Here is a 22,633-nt window from a genome sequence, read left to right as displayed (position 1 = left end):
TTATTTACATGAAGAGCCAAAAATATTCTGGGATATTAAAGTTAAGGAAAAACAAAATCGTTTCTCAAACGTTCAAAATTTCAATCAAAATAACAATAAAATAAAATGCGCATAAAATTTTTCGACAGTTAAAAATTTAAAGAAATTCCTAACACTATCGAATAACCGTTAACAGGAAATGATTCAAACACTGGAACGAAAAAGAAAAAGATAGACGGAGAGAGATTTCTTTTTTATTTTTTGCGCTCGCTACACGAAGCACAAGAATCATTTTTATTTAGGTTCTCACTTGTTGATTATTGAAAATATCATTGCGGTTACTATTTCGGTGATTAAATGTTGCTTATCGAGTACTCAAGAAAATAATGATAGATATATTTAGTAGCGTTTTGAATGATGGAATTTTCACGACAGTAACGGTAACCTGAAAATAAACAACTAACGGTACTACGGTATCGTAACGGACTAACGGTAACTGAAAAGCATTAAACGTACTTTTAACTATGTTTGAAAGCCCTAAAAGCTACAAAGTGATCAAAAGCTGTACTTACTTGTTATTTTAAAGAATTATCCTACAAAAGTTGAGATTTAATCCAATAGTGTACTTCATTCAATGTGAAAGACGTAGAAGCCACGCGTAGTGCAACCTATCATTCGTCCGCCATATTGAAGTGGTTGAATGGTGAATGTATGCCGGAAGCGCATGCGCCAGCAAGTCATTTAGCGATTGCTTGCTGTTTTGGCACCCCTGTCTACGATTGTCTGCTACTTTCGCACCTCTGCTTTACTTCCTGGCCAGTATGGCACCCTTGGTCACCATGCTTTCACCTTAGGGGGAATATATTCACTCGTCTGGAACCTCTGGTTATAACAGTGTACTGATCGGTCAACTTTGACTCGAGGGTAACATTTTATAAATGAAACTCGTTTTCACTAAGTGAAAACTCATTCATGTAGTATTCAAATTAGGGTTCCCGATCAATTATTCAGACTTCGTGCTCATTTTACATTATATATCAATTATAAAAATTGCGCTGTTTTAACGAAGACTTTATGCCAAACAGTGAAAAGTGCTTCGTTTTCTTCATATGAGTATATATTTTTTCCTTATCTTCTACACTTGTCATATATTTTTCAGGGTTCCAGACATGTTAACCAAAAGAATAATCTGGCAAACACTGCAGTCTGTCAATTTCTGCCATGAACATAATGTAAGTGTTTATTATTATTATTATTATTATTATTATTGAAATATCTTTGCATAGCATATTTCTCAGATTGAAAGTTGAAATTTCTTGCTTTTCTAAATCAAAATGCCTTTCTCAAATTGTATTTCCATGTTTTAGCTCTATTCAGAAAACCTATAGCAGTCTGTATACAGGGTGTTCCGTTTTAACCTACAAGACCTTTATTTTCGCAACCGTTAGTCCTAGATGTATACTTTCAATTGCAGAAATGTTTAAAATCAGATACAGAGTTAAGATATTGAAAGTTTGAATTAAAAATAAAAATAAGTCAAAAAATGCAAAATTTAGTCTTTTATAGCTCAGGTCCTCCAACTGATATTTAGAGAAATAATCTCCATTGAAATATTTTTTCAACACAAAGAGTTTGGCATTGAGGTACGACCAATATTCACCGAGATATGAAAAGCAGCGTTTTGTGACTTACACCACTTTACACTCGCCGTCAATAACACCTTTTGAGGAAAAGTATAGCGGTTAAAAAGTGTTTAAAATGATATGTGTGCACAGAGTGTGGTTTTTCTAATTCTTCGAGGTTTTGTAGTCTGTTTTTGCGTATCGCGAGATAACATTTGCATTTATTTTTGAATAGCAATGAAAAATATAAATATACTTGGTTTTACTTACTTTGACGACCTGTCATTCTTCTGAAAGGGCGATAAGTTCCAATCTCATCTTCTGTATGGTCCCGAAAAACTTTGAACTGGAATATCTTCTTAAGTTTTCTTCGCACAACTGTCAATTTTTTTTGTCAGTAATAGTTTTCAATGGAGATTATTTCCCTAAATATTAGTTAGAGGACCTAGGGCCCGTAAAAAAGTTAAATTTTGAATTTTTTAACTCTTTTTTATATTTGCTTCAAACTTTCCATATCTTAACTCTGCATCTGATTTTGAAAATTTTTGCAATTGGAAATATACATCTAGGACTAACGGTTGCAAAAATAATGGTCTTGCAGGTTAAAACGGAACACCCTGTATATTTAAAAAATATATTGCAATATACCGACCGCCCGGTAGCGCCATCTACAGACTGATTTTTGTCCTTTTATTCTTGACTTTCCAGTCTGTATTAGGGAAATAACTGAGTTGGAGGAAGATGTGATCTCATTGAAGCTAAGGGTGCCAACAAGCTGGTAGCTAAAGTAAATGTAGCACGCCAGCAAGAGTCAAATATACCGACAGTCACCAACGAGCGCAGTCTATTGCAAGTAATTCGTTAATACACCTAGCTTATAGACAATAACTTATTGCACAATACCCAAGCTTTGCCTTCTATTGACGAGTTGAACCGTACCATTGCAGCAGACTCACTAGCATGCTAAATTCATTTTAGCTACTAGTGTGTTGTCACTATCAGCTTCAATGAGAGGACACTTTTCAACAGGTTAGTTTTTGTCAATTTAAGGGCAGAAACATAATGCTTAATACCTATTCTTTGGCTTCCATTGACGAGTTAAACCGCACCATTGCTTTGGAATCTCTCTGGTGTGCTAATTTTGATTTAACTACCAGTTTATTGACACACTCAGCTTTCACCATCATCTTCCACCAGCTTGTCGATTCCAGACGGATAAGTCCATAACATCCCTAATAGCACTACGAGCCACGACTTAGTCACTGTGAGTCACAAACGTCACAGTCACAGAGTGAGCTTAGTCACAGTGACTCCATTGTGAGTCACAAACGTCACAGTCAGAGTGAGCTTAGTCACAGTGACTCCACTGTGAGTCACAAACGTCACAGTCACAGAGTGACAGAACTGTGACGACAAAAGAAGTCACATTGTGACACATTTGCAACAATTTTCATGTGACTTCATTACACTGTCATTGTAAGAACTGAAGTGTGACCGGTCACTATGTAACGTTGTATAGAAGTTGCGTTATGACCTTAATGTGCCTTGATGAATTTTTTTTTTTTTACTGATTGAAGACTGTGAATTGATCATTTTCTCATTAACACAGTCATTCAAAATCAAAAATTTAAGTGTTCTAATAACTTTCCAGCAAAACAATGACACAATTTGACCTATCTGAGACTGTTGCGCGACGTTATCTTCACGTCACTGTCCTCTCGCGATGACGTCACACTTTAACCCCTAATAACACAGTGACCAAAATGTGATGCGTATGTGACCACCCCGATATGGACGAAACTGCAGTCTCTGGATGTAATAAGCGGGCTGTTGGTACATTGCAAGAAGTTCTGCCTTAGCTCTCGCTTTAGAGCGGTAATTTCTGCTTAAGAAGAATATCATTTATTCCATTAAAATGAAAAAAATTGAAAAGTTTCAAATAATGAACAGCAGCACTGAGCCCTTGGAGACCCATATAATACTTTTCTAGTGTTTTCTTTGTTTTCAATTAGTTTATACTTGGTTCAGCCTGTCATTTGCGATTAAAAATAAATTAACAACTTACGCATTTTCATAATTAGTATGTTCTACATCAAACACGAAATACGATCTGCTCATTTTGCTTTTTTTCTCTTTAGTCCCGGAAAACTCGGACACAATCTGGCAGGATCAAAAAAAAAAACCCCTGCTGCTAGCGCATTTCCGATAACTCGGAAATTTTAAACAAGGTCACTATTCGGTCCACAAGAGAACGAGGTTTCGGGACTCTTCTGCATTAGTATTGACTTCTAGTTGAATCCTTTTTGTCTGAGGGAAACTCGTATGAAAGATCTGATATCAATAGTACAGGATTGCTGTTCAGTCGACAATATGAAGCAGTTTTTTGTTTGGTTATCACATGACGTTCCGTTGCGACGCCGAATGTCAATGGAATTAAAATGCTGTTTACCTTTTATTATCGTTAAACTTTTTTAACTGTCACATAACAATGATGAACAGGTCGTTGCGGATCTTGTCTGCCTATTCCAAGAACGAATAGCCTCCTGGAATACTTTTTTTGAGAGATGAAATTACCGATCTGCTCTTGTATGTCTTGCTCAAATACTTTTCCTTAGTCTATTCTACTGACGTTTCCTCATAAGAACGAACTCTAGGAAAAAAGGGAGAGGGGGACCTAAAGTTAAGTTTGAAAGCGTTTTTTCAACATTTAATGTTCCATGCCAATTTCCACATTGATTAACTTGCGCAATAAGTGAGAAGAATCAGGCCACCCTGAGGTTCATGGATTAATTTCCCTAAAATTATTTTTCAATTAGCTCCAACTTGTACACATTCATTCATCAGCTGACTCATCCATGCATTTATGTATATATATAAATGAATGTATGTGGTTGTGTTTGTATGTTCCTTATTCAAATCCACAGTTAACGTAGGATTTTTGCCAAATTTGCCGCAGAGGTAATTTTGTAATTAAAAAAAAAACACACAAGGAAATCTAAATTTAAATTTTATTCATAAAATTATTTTCTATTCAAACGGACTTCTGCATAGATCCGAATCAAGTCTGAATGACAATCCGTAAAAAACTGCTCTAGATGAAGTCTCCTCCAAGATTAACTATAATCGTTAACTTTATGAACCTATGTTGCAAGCAAACGAATAGTTTGGTTAGAACTTGTAACCACCGGGAATTATTTTTTACGAAAAAAATCGGCAGAGAAAGTATGAAAATTTATTTATGTTTATCAGCGACATGCTTTCAACATTTTTTAGAAGAGAGCTCTAATTATAAGACATGTTGCAGTTCACCGTTTCCTTAAATTTCGTTCTGCGAAACTTCAGGGTTTCATTGAGGTCACTCAAGGTTCTGCGAAACTTCAGGGTTTCATTGAGGTCACTCAAGGTTCTGCGAAACTTGCTAATCTTCTTTTAATTCAAATAACATGCGCAAAAAATAATCATTTGGGCTTGCAGCGTCACTTTTATGCACAGTCTTAGGAAAAAAAAGACTATTTACACGAGAGACACATGTGAGGTTTATCTAAGATAAACCATAATTTGTCTAAGATATATGTGGAAATTTATATTTAATTTATCTAAGATATAGGGTAATGGCACCAGTCACAGACATACTTAAGACATCGCTTTCAGGTTAAAGCAATTTTCTGAGCCTTTTAATGTATTTAGACTTTTTAAACAATGTTTCCCTCATGCAACAACCTCTCATCTAACGATTGGCTGCTTCTGGATCCTCTGAGTTAGTTAAGTCTATTTTTATTTGCTCAGTTTCGAAAAAAGATCCGACCCCCCAGTAACAGACACTGAAAAATCTGATGAGTAAGACAGGCTAAAAGGATGAGTAATTGACGAAATGTCCCTTTTCTTTTCAAAATGTGCAAAAGTCCTGAATTTTTAGAACTAAAGCCTTATTAAATTCAAATGAACATGAAACACCAGCTGACCTCGATTAGGCTGTTCACAACCTTCCACCACTGCCTTGTAAATACTAACTGGCTCATAAAATTCACTCTTATAACACAAGATGGCTGCACCATATTTATGGGCCACAGCAACATCAGTTTCATCCACCTAAAAGGCTTATTATTTAAATCCAAACTAATGACTGTCTACATGAAATACACCGCCAGCTCAGTCATTTCCAGCCGAGGATTGCAGTTTCGTGCTTATTAGTACTCATCAGCCCGGCATAGAAAAGTGACTGAGCTGGAGATGGAAAACCTCTGTGCAAATTCTATTTTAGCTACCAGTTTGTTTGGCACTCTTGGCTTCCTTGTGAGGTTTTCCATCTCCAGCTCAGTCACTTTTCTATGCCGGGCCGAGGAGTGGTAATAAGCACGAAACTGCAGTCCTCGGCTGGAAATGATTGAGCTGGCGGTGTATTTCATGTATTTCTGCTTTAGCCCTGGCTAATGGTTGGTAATTTACTGAATAATGACTGTCTGTTACTGGATCCCCTGTTACTGATGACCTTACCCTATGTGGTATCCAGCACCTGGGCAACGACGGGTAGAAAGAACAGGACGGGTAGCGCAGGAAGAAATGATGGTGCACAACGACATTTTTCTTTTTTAATTGGTTCACTACATAAATTCTGCTTCAAGAACAATAACCATTTTACATACAAGTAAACTACAATAAATCATGAAGAAACAAAGCTTACTGCAAAATAAGACAAGGTAGTCCTCTGTAGGAGCAATGTCGCTGGGTGATATCAAACTGCTTGTTGGTAACGCTTTATCTTAGTGTAGGCTATCTGAGAACGATGAAGTCCTGATGTAGCGAATTTTTATTATACTACGTTATGAAATGAGGGATGATTTTATTGGTCTACTTGGACTAATTTGGAATGTCCACTTTATATTTTTTAATGATTAGTTTTGTTGTTCAGCTAGTATCGTGAAATAGTGTTATTTCAATCGATTATTATTCTGTACTTTAAAATCATTTACGATACTTGTATATTTCAGTGCATTCACAGAGATGTAAAGCCAGAAAATATTTTGATTACTAAAGACGGGATTGTGAAGCTATGTGACTTCGGTTTCGCTAGAACGCTAAGTATGTCTTAAGTTGTTAAATATTATGCTTTTAACCAGTGCTATGTCTCATTTGTTACATATAATGAAAGTATTTTTAAAGTGAAATCAAACTAACTCATAAAGTAATTGTTCCTAAGGTCAGTAAAGCTTAGTTTTTGGTGATTCAAAGAAATTCTACAAAAAATGATTATACTGAGCTTTCAAGTTAATGTTATCAAGAGTGAAATTGAGACCGATAGCAAAATACAGAAGACTTCAACGCTTATAAGGGAAAGTTTTTGTTAGGTATTGAGCAAACCATTCTCATCGATATTTTTTTTTCTTTGCTAATTAGGCCTTTTTCTACGAAGGAAAAAAAAAAAAACTTCGACCTAGATGTCGTTCTGTATTGCATTAAAGTGAGAAGTACCCATTGTATTGAGACACACAACTTTTCAATTAAACTGTTACAATATATTAGTATGATTTTGGATGGTAGTTAACACTACCCTTTGAGGAAGAGCTCTATGCTATAAAAATTACTAAGATAGTAAAAGAGGCGGGTGTGCCTTTTGACATACGTACCATAGTACAGACTTCATTGACTTACCCAGTAGGGAAGACCGGGGCTAGTAGTGACATTTTTGTCATTTTTGATATTACCGTAAGATTTGAATTGATATGTGAAACATTTAGTGCATCATATCATTAGAGTAAATCTTGGGCAATATATTTATAAAACAATTATCAACATTTCAAACGTTTTTCATGGCATAAAATACAAATTTGCGTATCCTCTAAGTTAGTCTCAACTTGCCCCATAGCGGGGCTAGTAATGGCATGCTTGAGGCACATTGTGACACGCAAAAAATGCGCACAAATACGTTGTAATATGTACAAATCATGTAAGGAACACAATTGAATGAGATATTTTAAGTTAAGAATGAAAAATTATTCATTTAAACTGCTCTTAACACACAAAAAATAAAAAAACACCTTCGTGTTTTCAATAACAATTTAAATGAAATGAAACTAAAGTTGTTAAATTATTAAAATTCCAAAATTGTTTTTAGAGACACATTTAAAAAACTGTTAATAAGAAAGATGAAACGTAGACCAACACTAATGTTTGGCCATCTTAATCTTTGACTCATTACAATGTATAGTAAAGTGGGCCGAAAAAAGGATATTTTCGAGAAACAACTTCCAATAGCAAAAAACTGTTGTATATTGCCATCCTTAACATGGGAAAAATAATTTAAAAAGAATAATATTTATATCATTAGATCGCGCATTGGCAGCAAAGTTTCAAAAAAAGGTAAAAAATGGTCAATTTTCAAATACTTTTATAAAAATCAAAATGTTCAAAATTTTGTTCTAATCCCGTTTAAATGCTTCCTTTTAATAGTCTTTCAATATATCTTTGTAAATATGTACATTCCTTTACAGTTTTTAGTTCGCGCATAAGCCGCAAAGTTAAGCAAAATCAACCAAAAATCGACGTTTTTAGCCTATTTTGTATATTGCAGTATTTCTTCTTTTAGATCCCAGTTGTGTATTTTTTTTACAGCAAATGTGCACTATACAGCTTTTTGCTGGAACTGTAATTATATTGCGTCGCATTAACAACCCAGAACCCACTCCAAGTAGGTGGTTGCACTTTGTACTCCATCCTGCAATTCCCAAGAAAACTGGACTTATTTACAAGACTTATACATTTGTAAAGTAACTTTCATAACTATATCGTTTTAAACAAGTTTCTACGTTTCTATCAAGGTGTGAAGTTGGACTTACGACTCAGTTTTGGTACTGATGTTTGAAAAATATAAAGGTTTTCATATAAATCCATCTCTTCCGTCAAATACCTCAAATGAATTTCTGCAGATTCACTGAATACAATCCATTCACTGCCCGTTTGTGATATGGGAATTTTAAGAATACTTAAGCAACTGTATATTTTCTAGAAATGATAAAATATCCTCGTTCTACACATCATTGAAGCGGAGGAAGTAAACACGTTGACCTGTCAACTAACTGCTGTAGTTCGAAGCTTCAAATCTTAATATTGATGGAAGAAATTCTCTTATTGCTAGAGAAGTGCTTCTTGATTGGTAGTTTTTTGCCTTGTATAGATATCCTACTATAATCCAACTCCTTTATATTTCGCATTAGTGCATTGCCGTGACCAATAACAATAGCTCAAAAATAACAAAGTAAGCATTTCTTTGAATTACCAGATCCACGATGTTTGGAAGATTATCACACATCTGACTTGTAGATTTTGTAACTTTAAATAAGTGTACAGGTACATGTTTCACGGAAAAGTTCGTCCCTTTTTTGTAAAATTTTAATTATATCAATCCGTAGAAGCACAATTTTTAGAGATATTATTTAAGAGTGCCTTCAATCCACTAGCTGTTTAGTTTAAATATTATACAGCTCCAGCAATCCGTTTGCACACGTTAACAAAAGCTAATGACTAAAACGTCTTAGTTTCATGGAAGCGAGATCAAAGTCACATTTTCCTATCTGTATTACATTAACAATATCCATCAAATACTTTTGCTCGCTTTTTAAGTCAGTTTTCAAAACTTCGAATTCTTTCTAAGTTAATAATATTTAATTTTACAAAAACAGTTGATGATTTAACCATACATCACACTGTGAAAATTTTTAGTGTTTGTGAACACCAAAAATGGTGGCAACTACCTTACACCAAGTGTCGTGTAGTGAAACACCACAGATAATTCTTGGTATTTGCTAACACCAAGAATTATCTGTGGTGTTTCACTACACGACACTTGATGTAAAGTAGTTGCCACCATTTTTGGTGTTGAGATGCACTACATTTTTTTTACAGTGAACATATTATAAAAGTTTTAATTTCCCAATTAATTATTAACAGCACAAACACATATAACTATTTTGTATATGAAGATTCTCAACTTTTTATTTTTAATACAACGAATGTACATTTATGCCTATAAGTTATTCAAAAAAGAAACTTTCAAAAACACTTAAGGAAACTAAAATTATCTGTATATTAGAACAATGAAATTAACACTTTTCAAAAAACAACATAAAAATGGAACAGTTTAAGATTTCAATCAAATTTATTCAAGAAGATTTCTTAATCAGTCTTAAAAGTCTAGTATACATAAAAACGAATTACAAAAACAAGCAGAATATAGAAATTTCAAAAATCACGATACAATAACGATAAAGTTTCTTTCTTCTCAAAAAAAGTTATATTACAAAAAAAAAAGTGTTTACTAGGCCTTACCGTTTTCCCAGAAAGCGCGCCACACACATACACACACAAACATGTTATTTTATTATGAATTGATATACAGTAATCCCAGCCGTAAAGCAGCCATGTTGAAAATGGCTGCTAAGGTTGTAACGATCATTCATAAAATAATATATTCGTTAGTTTATCTTTCGGATGGACTAATGACTTTTCTAACAATGGTGCAAAGTAGTTTTGGTTTACTGTAATTGATATTTCCATTACAAATAAAATTTAACATACCTTTTGAAAACTTATATCCTGTGCACACGACGATTGCGTGTTGACGATGTTGCAACATACTTGAGACTGATTAATGTTTGGTTGCCACCGGCTGTTTTCCAATCTTACACCAAAGTTGGTGTCAACGGATCCTCAAATTGTGTTTGCGCATGTGACGTAATTGTAAGAATTTTGGTGAATGGGAAAGCTAGATATGGTGTTGACTTGAAATAAAGCGTTGATCTGCACAATTTTTAGAGTTGCTTAACACCAAACTCGGAGTATTATTACACCTCAGTTTGTAAATGTTCCTCTTTTACACTTCGACTGTGGAATGGGTTATTAAACTGGTTAGTGAGTCGGTAGTTAGGGTGTTTTGGGATGAGACAAGCTATGGATTAGTGTGAAAACCTTTATGCTCCGAATCCTCAATGCAAAAATTGAGTCACAAGTCCAACTTCAAACCTTGATTGAAACGTATAAACTTGTTTAAAACTAAATAGTTGTTATGATTGTAAGTTACTTTACAAATGTATGAGTCCTGCTAATAGCCATTCTTCTTGGAAACTGCAGGGTGGAACTAGTGAAGTGCAACCACCAACTTGGGGTAGGTTCTGGGTTGTAAACCCGAACATAATATAATTGCAGTTCCATCAAAGAGCTGTATCGTGCCCATTTACTGAAAATATATATATAACTGGGATCTCGAAGAAGAAATACTGCAATATACAAAATAAACTAAAAACGTCGATTTTTGGTTGATTTCACGTAACTTTGCTGCTTATGCGAAACTAAAAACTGTAAAGGAATGCAAATATTTTCAAAGATACATTAAAAGATTATAAAAAGGAAGCATTTAAATGAGATTAGAACAAAAATTTTGAACATCGGGATTTTTATAAAAATATTTGAAAATTGACCATTTTTTACCTTTTTATCAAACTTTGCTGCCAATGCGCGATCTAAAGACAAAAATATTAATTTTTTAAATTATTTTTTCCATGTTTAGGATGGCAATAGACAACTTTTTTTTGCTATTAGAAGTTGCTTAGCAAACATTTCCTTTTTTCGGCCCACCGTAATGTGTTGGCTCATATCTTACACGAGTACATATTTTTATAATCACTCATTATATTGCTTGTTTTAACATCCGATGTGTTGTTAATGCAAATAAATTTACGTTTATTTTTTTGGTACATTTGAAAGGATTCCAGTTTTCAAGTGTCATGCATTGTATCCTGTCTTCTACGAGTCTAGGAACTTTGTATTGCTACAAGCAAACTAGACAATCAATTTTTATCATGTTCAGAGCTATCCGTGAGCAGTTTATCCGTGAGAAGTCCAGGGAGGATATACTTCACTTATTCAGGAAATCACAACAAAACACTTTGTAAGTCGCGAAAGGACTCAATGAACCGCTACAGTATTTTTGAAGAAAAATGGTGACTGAAAAGTGGGCTGAAAAACTGTTGGCCAGAAAATGCGTTTCTTGTTAGTTGTTTTTCAAAAAGCGTCAAATCTAAAGTTTATGGTTATAAATTTGTCGTTAGGATGCTAGTCCTATTGCGGGCAGTATCCAACACGTTTTTTAAATTTCTACATAATTTTCGTTCACTTAAAAGGACGTCTCTAACGGGATCCTAAATTAAAAAGTAATTTTTGTTTACTGTATTGTACGTATTTTCACTGCTTGTACAATGCTTAATCTATCAAATTTATTGAGGTTTTAGGCAAAAAAAAACTTTTATTTCAATGGGCCGCCCTCATTTTAGGGGTTTTTTTTTCGAATTATTTGAGATTTCAATTACCCGTGACACCTGATTTGGCATATAATCAGTCGTTTACTATGTCGGAAAGTGCTACTTAACTTCAGCTTATGATGAACTCGATGTAAAATTGAGCTTGACAAATTCCTTTTTCTTATCCGTTTTCTACATTTTGTGTCGTATTTATTTTATTTTTGAGCAAATTTTCTTGTGAGATGCAAAGAAGGACTAAGGACTTAAATTTAAAATGACAGACTCCAACTCAGACTCCGAATTTTGAAGCGTCTGACTCAGATTCCTTTACCCCTAAAACAGTTCGACTCCGACTTCTAAGCCTTCTTTGGCAAGGCTGCGAGACTTGCGGACTTGGAGGAAAAATGACTCATTTGACTTCTGGAACTGCAAAGCCTCTGACTCTCAACTTCTCCCAAAAATGAATCCGACCACTACTCCAATTCCGACTCTGCAACCCTGTTGGAAACCATGCGTCTCAAGGGCGCCCATATAGGGGGCAAGTGGGGGCTCAAGCCCCCCCCCTAGAAATTTGAAGTTCCTTGCTTTTAGTACTTTTTTCTTTACAAAAAATGTAAAAACATTTCTTATCCAGCCATTAATGAATAAGTCATTGAAAATGTCAAATTTTAGGAACTCTAATCTGTACTGAAATCAATTTCCATGGGGAAAAATATCCTGCTAAACCATGTGAAAAAATCTGAACCCCCTTACAATTTTGCACATGGGCACTCATAATGCGTCTTACATGTATAAGAAAGGGGGGAAGGGGGAGGTATAATTCGTCTTTGGGCTGAATTTAATTGAAAAAACGTAAACGGATGTGATTGAAAATTCGACAATTATAGAGTGTATCATTAATCGTCGCCTCAGAGCAACAGTAAGATATCTAATCCCAGAAATAACTCTAAGACATCTTATTGTTGCTCTGAGGCGACGATATGTAGCATACAATATCATACTAGGCTACTAGAAACCAAGCTGGAGTTTGTCCATTTCCCTCCAAGTCTGCAGTTCTGTCATGGATGCGGAGGAGGAGAGAGTCATGGAGTCGGATGTATTTTATGGCAAAAAAGTTGATGTCGATCATTTCCCCTCTGAATCCGCGGTCACGCTGAAAACATTTATAGTACTTAAAATGTTAAAATTCGTTTTCAGAAAAATGCTATTTTCAATTTTTATGAGGGTAAAAACCACGTAAAAAAACTTTAGAACATAGCGTAACAGCACCAGTAACAGACACGCTTAAGACATCGGTCTCAGTTTAACCCAATTTTCTGACCCTTTAAGTGTATTTAGATTTTTAAAACTATTTTTCTCCCATGCAACATCATCTCATCTAACGTTTGGCTACTTCTAGATCCTCTGAATTAGTCAATTCTATTTTTATTTGCGGAATTTCGAAGAAAGCTCCGAACCCCAGTAACAGACACCAAAAAATCTGATGATACCCACTAACAGACAGGCTAAAAGGATGAGTAAGATACAGGATGAGTAATAGAAAAAATTCCCTTTTTCTCTTAAAAATTTGCAAACTTTCTTTATTTCTAGTACAAAAGCTTTTAAATTCAGACGAACAATTATTGAGTACCTACTCGACTAGAAAATTTTCATAACAAAAAAAAAAAAAAAAAAAAACATATAAACATAAAACACATAAAAATTAGATTTAAACTCGTGCAATTATCTGGATTTAAACTTCCAAATTGGAAATATTTTACTTGTAATATAAGTAGGAAGGCAACTTGCCTAACAGCCTGTTTACTAAACTATGCAAAAGTAAAAATATCTAGGTAATCAGTATTCTTCATAATTCTTCACCTCCATCTGAACTCCAAGCTGGATGGCACTCTTCTTCTTGAAGGGGCTCGGAATACCGCCCAAGACACTACTAATGATCTTATCACTATAACCAGTCTCACAGGATTTGAATGTTCCAGGTTGTTGGATCTTCTGACCAATTACTGGATGATTAGGGGGCGGATCTAAGATGACTCTTAGAAGTAACTGATCTTGAGTTGGGTTTGATGGTAGATGTTCTTGAACAGAATCAACGTTTCCCGTTTCAGTTGCATTCGTTGTGGTTTCCATAATTTTAGCATCGTCTCCTGAATCGCTTGTTTCAGCACTTGACTCTTTACTACTTATTTCCTCCCATGAATTTTTGCATGCTGATCCAATTAATTTCCACAGTTTAAAAGGGACTTATCTTCAATTTCCCCAGAATGGAAGGCTTTAAACGGCGCTACTTTTTTTGAAGGAATGTACTTCTCCATAATGTTTACAATAGTTTTTAACTGGCTTTGTTGTTGTTGTTGTCGTGTGCCAGCGATGCTGGCAATTTAGGGTGCGCTGCTTCACTTTTCCAACTGTACCGTAATTTGGTGTGAAGTCCGACTTCTACAGTACACACATGCCATAAGGACTCGTTTATAGGGCAGGCAACCATTCACAGCATAACAACACATTCACACAAAGAAAGGACAAGGACAGGAGAGGGAAAGTACGTCCATGCCCGAGCCGGGATTCGAACCTGGACCTTCCTGTCACACTCAGACTTCATTGACCACTAGACAAGGCAGGCGGCACTGGCTTTGTTCAAGTTTAATATCCTTCTCCAATGTACTGCTTTTCTTACAACCGAAGGATCTGTTAATTTTTTTAGGATTCCAAGGACTGAGTCCACTATGTTCAAATCCTCCTATATTTATCAGTGGTCTTAGAGTACTTATTGTCTGTTCCAACAGGCCAGGAAAATGAATTTTTTTAACAATAGGTCCATCTGAAGAGGTTCTTCTCAGCAGCTGCACACTGTCTAAAAATTCTTCTCTTAATATCGGAAACCCTGCTTTAGATTATGAGGGTAACCAGAGTACCAGTATTTTCTCCTCGTCCTTTGAAAGCACTGGGTCTGGATCCATTCTGCTATTGCTAGGGTAAACCCCTTTCACTTTCTTCAAAAGTGTAACTCGTGGTACTATTTTTCCTTGCTGAAGCGGCAAGACTTATACCATTACTTTTTACATCCAATAACGCTGTTTGTACCTGCTCTTCACTGTAACAGAATTTTCAGGCAGGGGGGGGGGGCACCCTGAGCTGAAAAAATGAGGTGTTTTCACTATTCTAAGGTTCCAAAAAAAATGTGGCATGAGTAACAGACACCCTTTTGGACCAGTAACAGACTCCCTGTCTGCCACTAGTCGCGTTGTTCAATTTTCAAAATTGACACTGATCGGCGAAAAAAGAAAAAAAAAAAAAACTTTTCAAAATACTTCTTGCTGTGTCTTGTGTAAAAGGACAACCTGTTTCCAAATAGGAAAAAACTAAGAATTCGGTATGAAATTGTGGAACAATTTGTGAAGCCACTTGAAAAATTGACATAATTAAAAAACAAAAGATAAAAAGATATAAAATTTCCTACAAACATATTTTATGTTACAAGAAGTGGAGAAAAGCATAAATTCATTCATAATTCCTTTGACCAAAGGTGAATAGACTTAAAAAAATTATCTGCAAAGAAAGTTGGAAACAATTATAAAATTTTTCATGTATTTCATCAGTAATCAATGTAAGATCCTTTTTGGACGACTGTAAGTAACTAGTGTCTTGTTCATCGAATCTCACACAAAGTACTTGCATTAGGAAATTTTTAATAGCATTCATCAAATCTTCCGTTTATGTAAAAATTTTGGGCTAAACTCTCCAAAGATTTTCGATTAAATTCAGACCGGGCTAAGAGCTGGCCACTGAAGGCATTTCACCTGGTTAGCTTCCAGCCAAAATTTAGTTGACTTCGAAACATGGACGGAAGCGTCTTCCAACTGAAATCTCAAGTCTCCTGAAGTTATTAGAGGAGCAATGGGTAATAAATTATCTCCAAAGATACCTCGCTAATAATTGAATCCCTTTTATTGTAAATGAAAATAATTGGAATGTTTCCACAGGCAGCGAATGCAACCCGAATGTTTACCGTGCCACCTTCATATTGACACTTTAAATAATATATGAGGTTCTTGCCGTAAATCATGTCAAAAATAGTCATAACCATCGGGTACATCGAAATTAAATTTACTTTCATCGGAAAAGGCAATATCTCTCCCAATTTGTGTCTTCAGTTAAATGGTTTCAGGCAAAGTCTAAGCGAGCATTTTTGTGGTGCTTATAAACAGGGGATTTTCTTTTTTTCTTTAAATTGATCTGAGGGATTGCTGCTAAACTCGAAATGTGGGATTGCTGCTTAAATCATCTCTTACCTTTCGGATTGAACATAGCCATTGAAACTGCTCTTGAATTAGAGCAGACGACCTTATTTGTCCTTAGCTTTCGACTGTCTTTATTGCCTTTCAATTAAGGATATTGAGTCCAGTACGCAGCTTACTTACGTTATCTTTGGGATTTCTGAAGAAAATGTTTACTGCAGCCTTTGACCTTCCTTTTTTCTTTCTTTTCTTTTTTTTTTTTTTTTTTTTTTTTGTATTATTGGAGTCAGACATTCCAACTTCATTTAATATTAATATTTTTATTTGTTGGCCATCGCTTAACTTTTTTTCATCCTGCCATTATACTAAACACACCAAATACAAAGTGAATGCACCTAATACCGTTTAACTAAACTTAATGGCGACCAGCTTTCGCATGTCTGGCTTTATGCTAAGGGAGGCAAGAATCTTCAGCTTTATAAGTTTTCCATGTTGTTTTTCATTGGAAATAAGAAATTATCATTATTTATGATCCCTCTTCGGTTTTTCTAAACAAAGTTTATGCATATTATTTTGATGTTGATCAATCAAATGAGAATTTAATTTGCGTTATCGAAAATTTCATTATTTTTTTACATTTGTAAACATTTTGGGCTATCGACTGTATACTGTTTTACAGCACCGTATGTTGTTTACTTCAAATCAGTTAAAGAAAAAGCTTGTCCTGGGTGCAATAAAGATAATTTTTCATTTAGAAAATAACGCTTATTGTAAACGGTAGGTGAGCCAAAGGCGACCATAGTTTAGTTTTGACGATTTTCTGTTTTGCTGAATTCTATTACGCAAATTTTCGCCCTTATCTAATTCAAATTTTCTTTGTGAAATAAATTTCATTTTTTTTATTACAAAATTTCAAAACTGTAACTTGGGGGCCACTTTCGGAGCCCACAGTTTTCTAAAGGTTCCCCTGGGATTTATTTTCATAGAAATTTTTGGAACGGATGTTTTGGAAATTAATGTCGGCGAGAAAGTGTAAATTTTAAAATTTTTGATTTGTCTTATTGTTTGTTTACTTCTTTGAGAGACTGTACAAAGGGTGACACACACGACCTGATGGGCTTAATTTCGATAAAAAGTGCAAATACGACATTTGTGCTTAGCACGGCAGTACAGGACATCCAGGGGAAAAAGGCAGTAAAATCATCAATTTTCGCCCGCCGGGCATTGAGCGACCGTAGGTGGCAAATGGGGATTGGAGAGCGAAGCGAGCAGGGGTCAGAGCAGCCTAGTGTCATTACCCTAGGGAGCTACGACCCTAGCTTGCTTGATTCGTTAAGTAAATACTTTATACAGTTATGAGATAATACTGTAATGAGAGTAAGACCTGTTAAGTATTTTATACTAAACGTGATAAAAGATATGATATTAGCATAATTGAAGACCACGGTGCAAGAGGAGGGGGGAGCTCCTCTTTTTGCCGGTTAGGTGTTCTGCATAGAAATATATGAAGAAATATATTATCTTTCATGATGCATAAGGCATAGGCATCTCCAACCAATATTGCATAAGATATTATAACGAGCTGACTTTCTTTTGCACCAATTTAATGTTATTTCCCCATTATTTGCAATTTTAATGTGATAAATATCTAAATGTCACCATCAGTGGCCAAATCGAAACCAGATTTAAAAAAAAAAACATCGCCAAATTGATCGCCAAGTTGGCGACAAAATTTGGCGACCAAAAGACTGGCGATACATCGCCAAGTGTCCGCCAAATTCTATCGAAATTAACAATGATTTCCCAGCAAAAAGGTGCGAAAGACCCTTGCAGAAACATCTGAATGCAACCAAAAAGAGAAGGTGCACAACTAGACACCACTAGGAGTCTACGTACCAAATTTCAACTTTCTAGGACATACCGTTCTTGAGTTATGCGACATACATATTCACAAACACACATACGCACATACGTACATACAGACGTCACGAGAAAACTCGTTGTAATTAACTCGGGAATCTTCAAAACGGATATTTGGGGCGTCTATACGTTCTAAGGTCGTGTGGTCGAGTAGAGAAAACTCAACATTCATTCGGAGGCTAGCAAAATGGAAATTAAGGTCGATTTTTGAGTGAAAATTTTTTTGGCGATTGCAATACTTCCTTTTTTGTAAAAGGAAGTAAAAAGGAGCTGAAGCAAACTATGTTGCAGGAGAAAGTGGAGAAACATCACCTCCTTTGCTCTATTATTTTAAAACCAAAAGTGTTTTTTATCACAAGACTAGCATTGTTTTCTTACGAAAACCAAATATTGACTGAATTGTTATTAAGAATCTAGAATTTGTACCAATTTTTGTATGTGCTTTAGAGCAGGAACGTGACAGCTACAATACGTAACAATTCAATACACATAAGTCCTGTTATATTTTATTAAAATGTCACTGAAATTGATGTTATAGAGACAAAAAATAAATAAATAAATAAATAAATAAAATATAAATACAAAATCTTTAAAAAGAATTTTTAAAGAGTTTTTTTTTATGAATTCTGTAAATTTTAAAAAAAGTATGTCTCCATGTTGCACTGGGTTTCAACTGTATCTCACTTAGGAGACTTACTCAAATGAAGATGAAAGTCTTTGGTACCTTTTAGGTCCTGGGGATAACTATACGGACTACGTTGCGACGCGATGGTATAGGGCACCAGAGCTTCTGGTTGGAGAGACTCAATACGGTCCTGCTGTGGACGTGTGGGCGATTGGGTGTGTCACTGGCGAGCTTATGAGAGGAGAAGCACTTTGGCCCGGAAAGTCGGACGTAGACCAGCTGTATCTCATTCGAAAAACTCTTGGTAAGTGTAATAATAACTTAATATAGTGAAACCTGTGTAAGTTGACCACTTGAAGTGCTTACTTTAGTGCTCCACGTTGACAGGTGGTCAACTTACAGAGGTGGATATGTGTGATGTATGACTAATTTTTCCTGACAAAGGTGGTCAACTTAGACGCATGATCAACTTACAAAAAAGATCGACTTTACTTTTAGAGCAGAAATTTGTAACTGGAGGGAGCAAGTCCAGTCATTGGCTTAGGAAACGCTGAGGCAAATATCCCAAATCACATGGTTCAACTACGACGAATACGAATAAGAGGCACGTTTCACGTGAAACCTCCCGAGTGAAAGAAAACAGATTTATTTTAATACTTTGCTTTAAAATATGTCACGTAACTAAAGATCCTTACTTCAAGATTTGAAAGCTTCACTCTCTCTCCCTTTTATCCTTTCTTAATTCGCCTTTCTCTATTTCTTTTCGACTCCGATTCAGTCTACGGGTTTTGCTCGTTGTTCTGAGAAATAGGTTAGGTTCGAATTCAAAAACGACCATTTTTGGCTCATGGGGGAATTGATCCCACGCCCTCCCGTTGTTAGCACGAGCTGAAGTAACGGGCATCCATCTTGTGATGCTGTACATAAAAGCAATGCCTAATAAAATATCGAACTACAATGAAATATCTGTACCTCAGAGCCAGAAGGACGTAAGTCCAAACATTGCGATTTTTAGTTTATTAGTACATTGTATGTAGAAGTCCATACCGCATCGAGCCATGTGAACGTAATTCTTGAAAGTAAATCATTTTCAATATTTTACCAGGGGTAAAGGGGTGCGCGTTCTACCCTTTGCGTGCGCCAGAAAAATGTTTTTCTCCCTCTCCTGTAAAATTATGTGACTTGCGTCCTTCTGGCTTTGAGTACAGATATATGCCTTTATCATTTAAAAATAAATATATTCCCTAGTTTTAATGGCAACAGAACTATAGTTCAGAATACGGCAATAAGTTTAGATTGTATGTTAAATCATTAAAACGACATTTTTTTCGTCAAAATCTGTACAAGTTTAGCGAACTACTTGCGCAGTAAGTACTAAGTGACAAGCACTCCCCCTCCCCCCACACAGTAATTATTTATTTATTTATTTTAAAAACAAAAAAACAAAAAAAAAAAAATCGCAAAATATAGAACAACAAACATTGCAACAAGCTGAAATAATAGCTAAAACATTATTACAAAACAAATACAACGAAACAAACAAAGTGATAAATTCTTTGAGATTTCTTTCAGTTCACTTAGAAAAAATCCTTAATGGAATGGTTGTGGAAAAAGAATTTCAAAGTTTGCCTCAAATGTCTCGTCTGACAGTCTCAGTCTTACATTAGGGGTTCGGCATTTAATTTCCTTCTGCCTTTATCTCTACATCCTGAAATTCATTTTTCCCACGGAAACTTTGCCCAAATAGGTGATAAAATTTAAAATGTTTTTTTGTACCACAACAGTGCGTTTATTCGTAACGCTAAATTAGTCAATCAAAGAATGATTTGAAAAAATCTTTTAGAGAAAATGTCTCAGATTAACAAAATGGTCGTTTTTCTTTCAGAAAAATCTAGTTGTTTGATAGGAATACAATGTGTACATTAATCGTTTTAGTACTGAAGAATTTTCTTTTCCTTATGGTAAAATGCGGAAAAAAATGCATGGTTATTTTTATTTTATATTATTTTTTAAAAATAGGAGAAACGTCTGCAATTAACTATAACTTTTTCAAAAACGGTAAATTTTACCAACAAACATATTTGTGTGCTCACTTATTAAAAGAGAGTTTTCCTGCTCGAATTTCGTGAGTTCTTTTTTTACATGGAACGCAAATTTTCATATTTTAATTCCGTAAAATATTTTACGACACGACGTATCTCACTGCAGCAACTGACAGCAGCGCCATTGCACTTTTGTATCACTTGAATTTCAGGTGAAGCACAAGAGAAGAGCGACAACTCTTCGTCGCACTCAAATGATAAAGAAAGTAAACATAGAAAACTAAGTAAAAATAGTTCAAACGCTCGCATATGCTCCATTTAATGTCTCCATCAAGTTCGATTGAACTCTTCTATCGACGGAGAAAACTGCTGCTGTCATCTAAATACATTGCGTTCAAATTTTGAATTTTTTCGGCACGGGCTTAATTCTATCATGCTCAGCGGAAAGAGTGAAAACATGTTCCTTGAAATGACAGACTTAATTCTTTTAATTTACAAAATAGAGTCTCAGCTTATGTTCTAACATTTGTATCCAAAAAGTATCGAATGTGCAAGAGACAAATGAATAAATGACGAAGGGAAAACGCTTGAACTTAAACTTCATCTCAAACAAAAAAGTTAAATTTCCGCCATAACAATATTATTTTCGCCAACCCCCTTCGTACCTCTCGTGAACCCTCAGGGGTTCGCGAACCACCGGTTGGGAAACGACGCTCTAACTGAACTAATGAGCCTCCATTTTCATTTTAGAAATCAGCTCCATTTCGTAAAAACTCGCATTCGTATGTGATTTCAAATGTTGGTTCCGCAGCACATAAAAGAAAAAATTTAGTCTAGTGTACACTAGATGGCGCTTTAAATCCTCGCGATTAACGAATGCCGTGGGAAAGCGATAGCACGGCGTTAACTGTCTTTGAAAACTTTAATACAGATATAGTATTGACTCATTGACTGATGTTATTTCGAATGAATGACACTAAATTGCAGGTGTGGTACGGTATAGTAGTGACATCTAGTAGAAGAAGATATAAAACAATAGTTAATATCTATTTCAAAGGCACAATGGCAGAATCAGAGTACACATACATGCCACGAATATTATTTAAAAAACCATAATAAGTTATGAAAGTTACCATAAAATATTTTTGAATAAATTGAAATTAATTACGCGTAGAAGAAGCAATTATAATTCTAAAGAAACATCAGCCTATGATTGACTGTATGTGCAATAGATGTAACTAGAAAGCTTGTGCTTTTATGACATTAGCACCATTATTTGAGAGTAATTTCAGTATTGGGGTTATAAGCAACTATTGCAAATTTAGTGAAATAAAATTTGAGTTGCAATCCATCATTTCTAACAAGCATTAAATCAATTTTAGTCTTACAGGGTAGTGATTTGAAGCAACTGCCAGTTTTAGTAATAATTAACTACTTATATATATATATAAATTCAATGATGTCTCGAATGTTATTCAAATCTCGTTGTATACGCTGTATTCTCGCAAGGTTCTTTTGAACTTCTCAAAAGAACCAATGAAATAAGTAGATATTATGAGTTATTTTAAACGAGCGCGAAATAACTCTTGCGGAAATGCAGGAAAAGTGCATTATGTGCCGGTGCTAAACGAAAGAAATTTTTTCAGTATATACTTATATTTAAAAATAAAGTACGTTTAAAGTAACATTAAACATGTCCTCCAAATTCTTTTGTAAATTGTAGTTACTCTCATGTAGTAATGTCTGTTAATATCTTACTCAAGGGACTTCAAACTGCGGCAGGGGACTTCAAAAGGTGGAGCATTTAAAAGGACAGTATTCACCTGACGTCACTGCGGGTAAAACCCCTCACTGCAGAGCATTGTGGGAACTGTAGCAGACGAAAATTCGGCACATACAGCTTATAATAACACTTGCT

The 22,633-nt window shown here is 35.1% G+C and overlaps 1 protein-coding gene across 1 annotated transcript in view; it reads left to right on the top strand.

Annotated features, from left to right (window-relative positions):
* LOC129231615 (cyclin-dependent kinase-like 1) overlaps positions 1–22,633 on the top strand; it is a 260,038-nt gene that overhangs the window by 31,687 nt on the left and 205,718 nt on the right. Inside the window, exons 4-6 of the mRNA XM_054865981.1 lie at positions 1,139–1,211; positions 6,590–6,680; positions 18,780–18,977. Coding sequence (XP_054721956.1) covers positions 1,139–1,211; positions 6,590–6,680; positions 18,780–18,977 — 362 coding nt within the window. The remainder of the gene's footprint in view (positions 1–1,138; positions 1,212–6,589; positions 6,681–18,779; positions 18,978–22,633) is intronic.

This window comes from Uloborus diversus, chromosome 10 (assembly GCF_026930045.1).
Source record: "Uloborus diversus isolate 005 chromosome 10, Udiv.v.3.1, whole genome shotgun sequence".
Classification (NCBI taxonomy): domain Eukaryota; kingdom Metazoa; phylum Arthropoda; class Arachnida; order Araneae; family Uloboridae; genus Uloborus; species Uloborus diversus.
The sequence above is the reverse complement of the archived record's forward strand: the minus strand, read 5'-3'. Positions and strand labels throughout refer to the sequence as shown.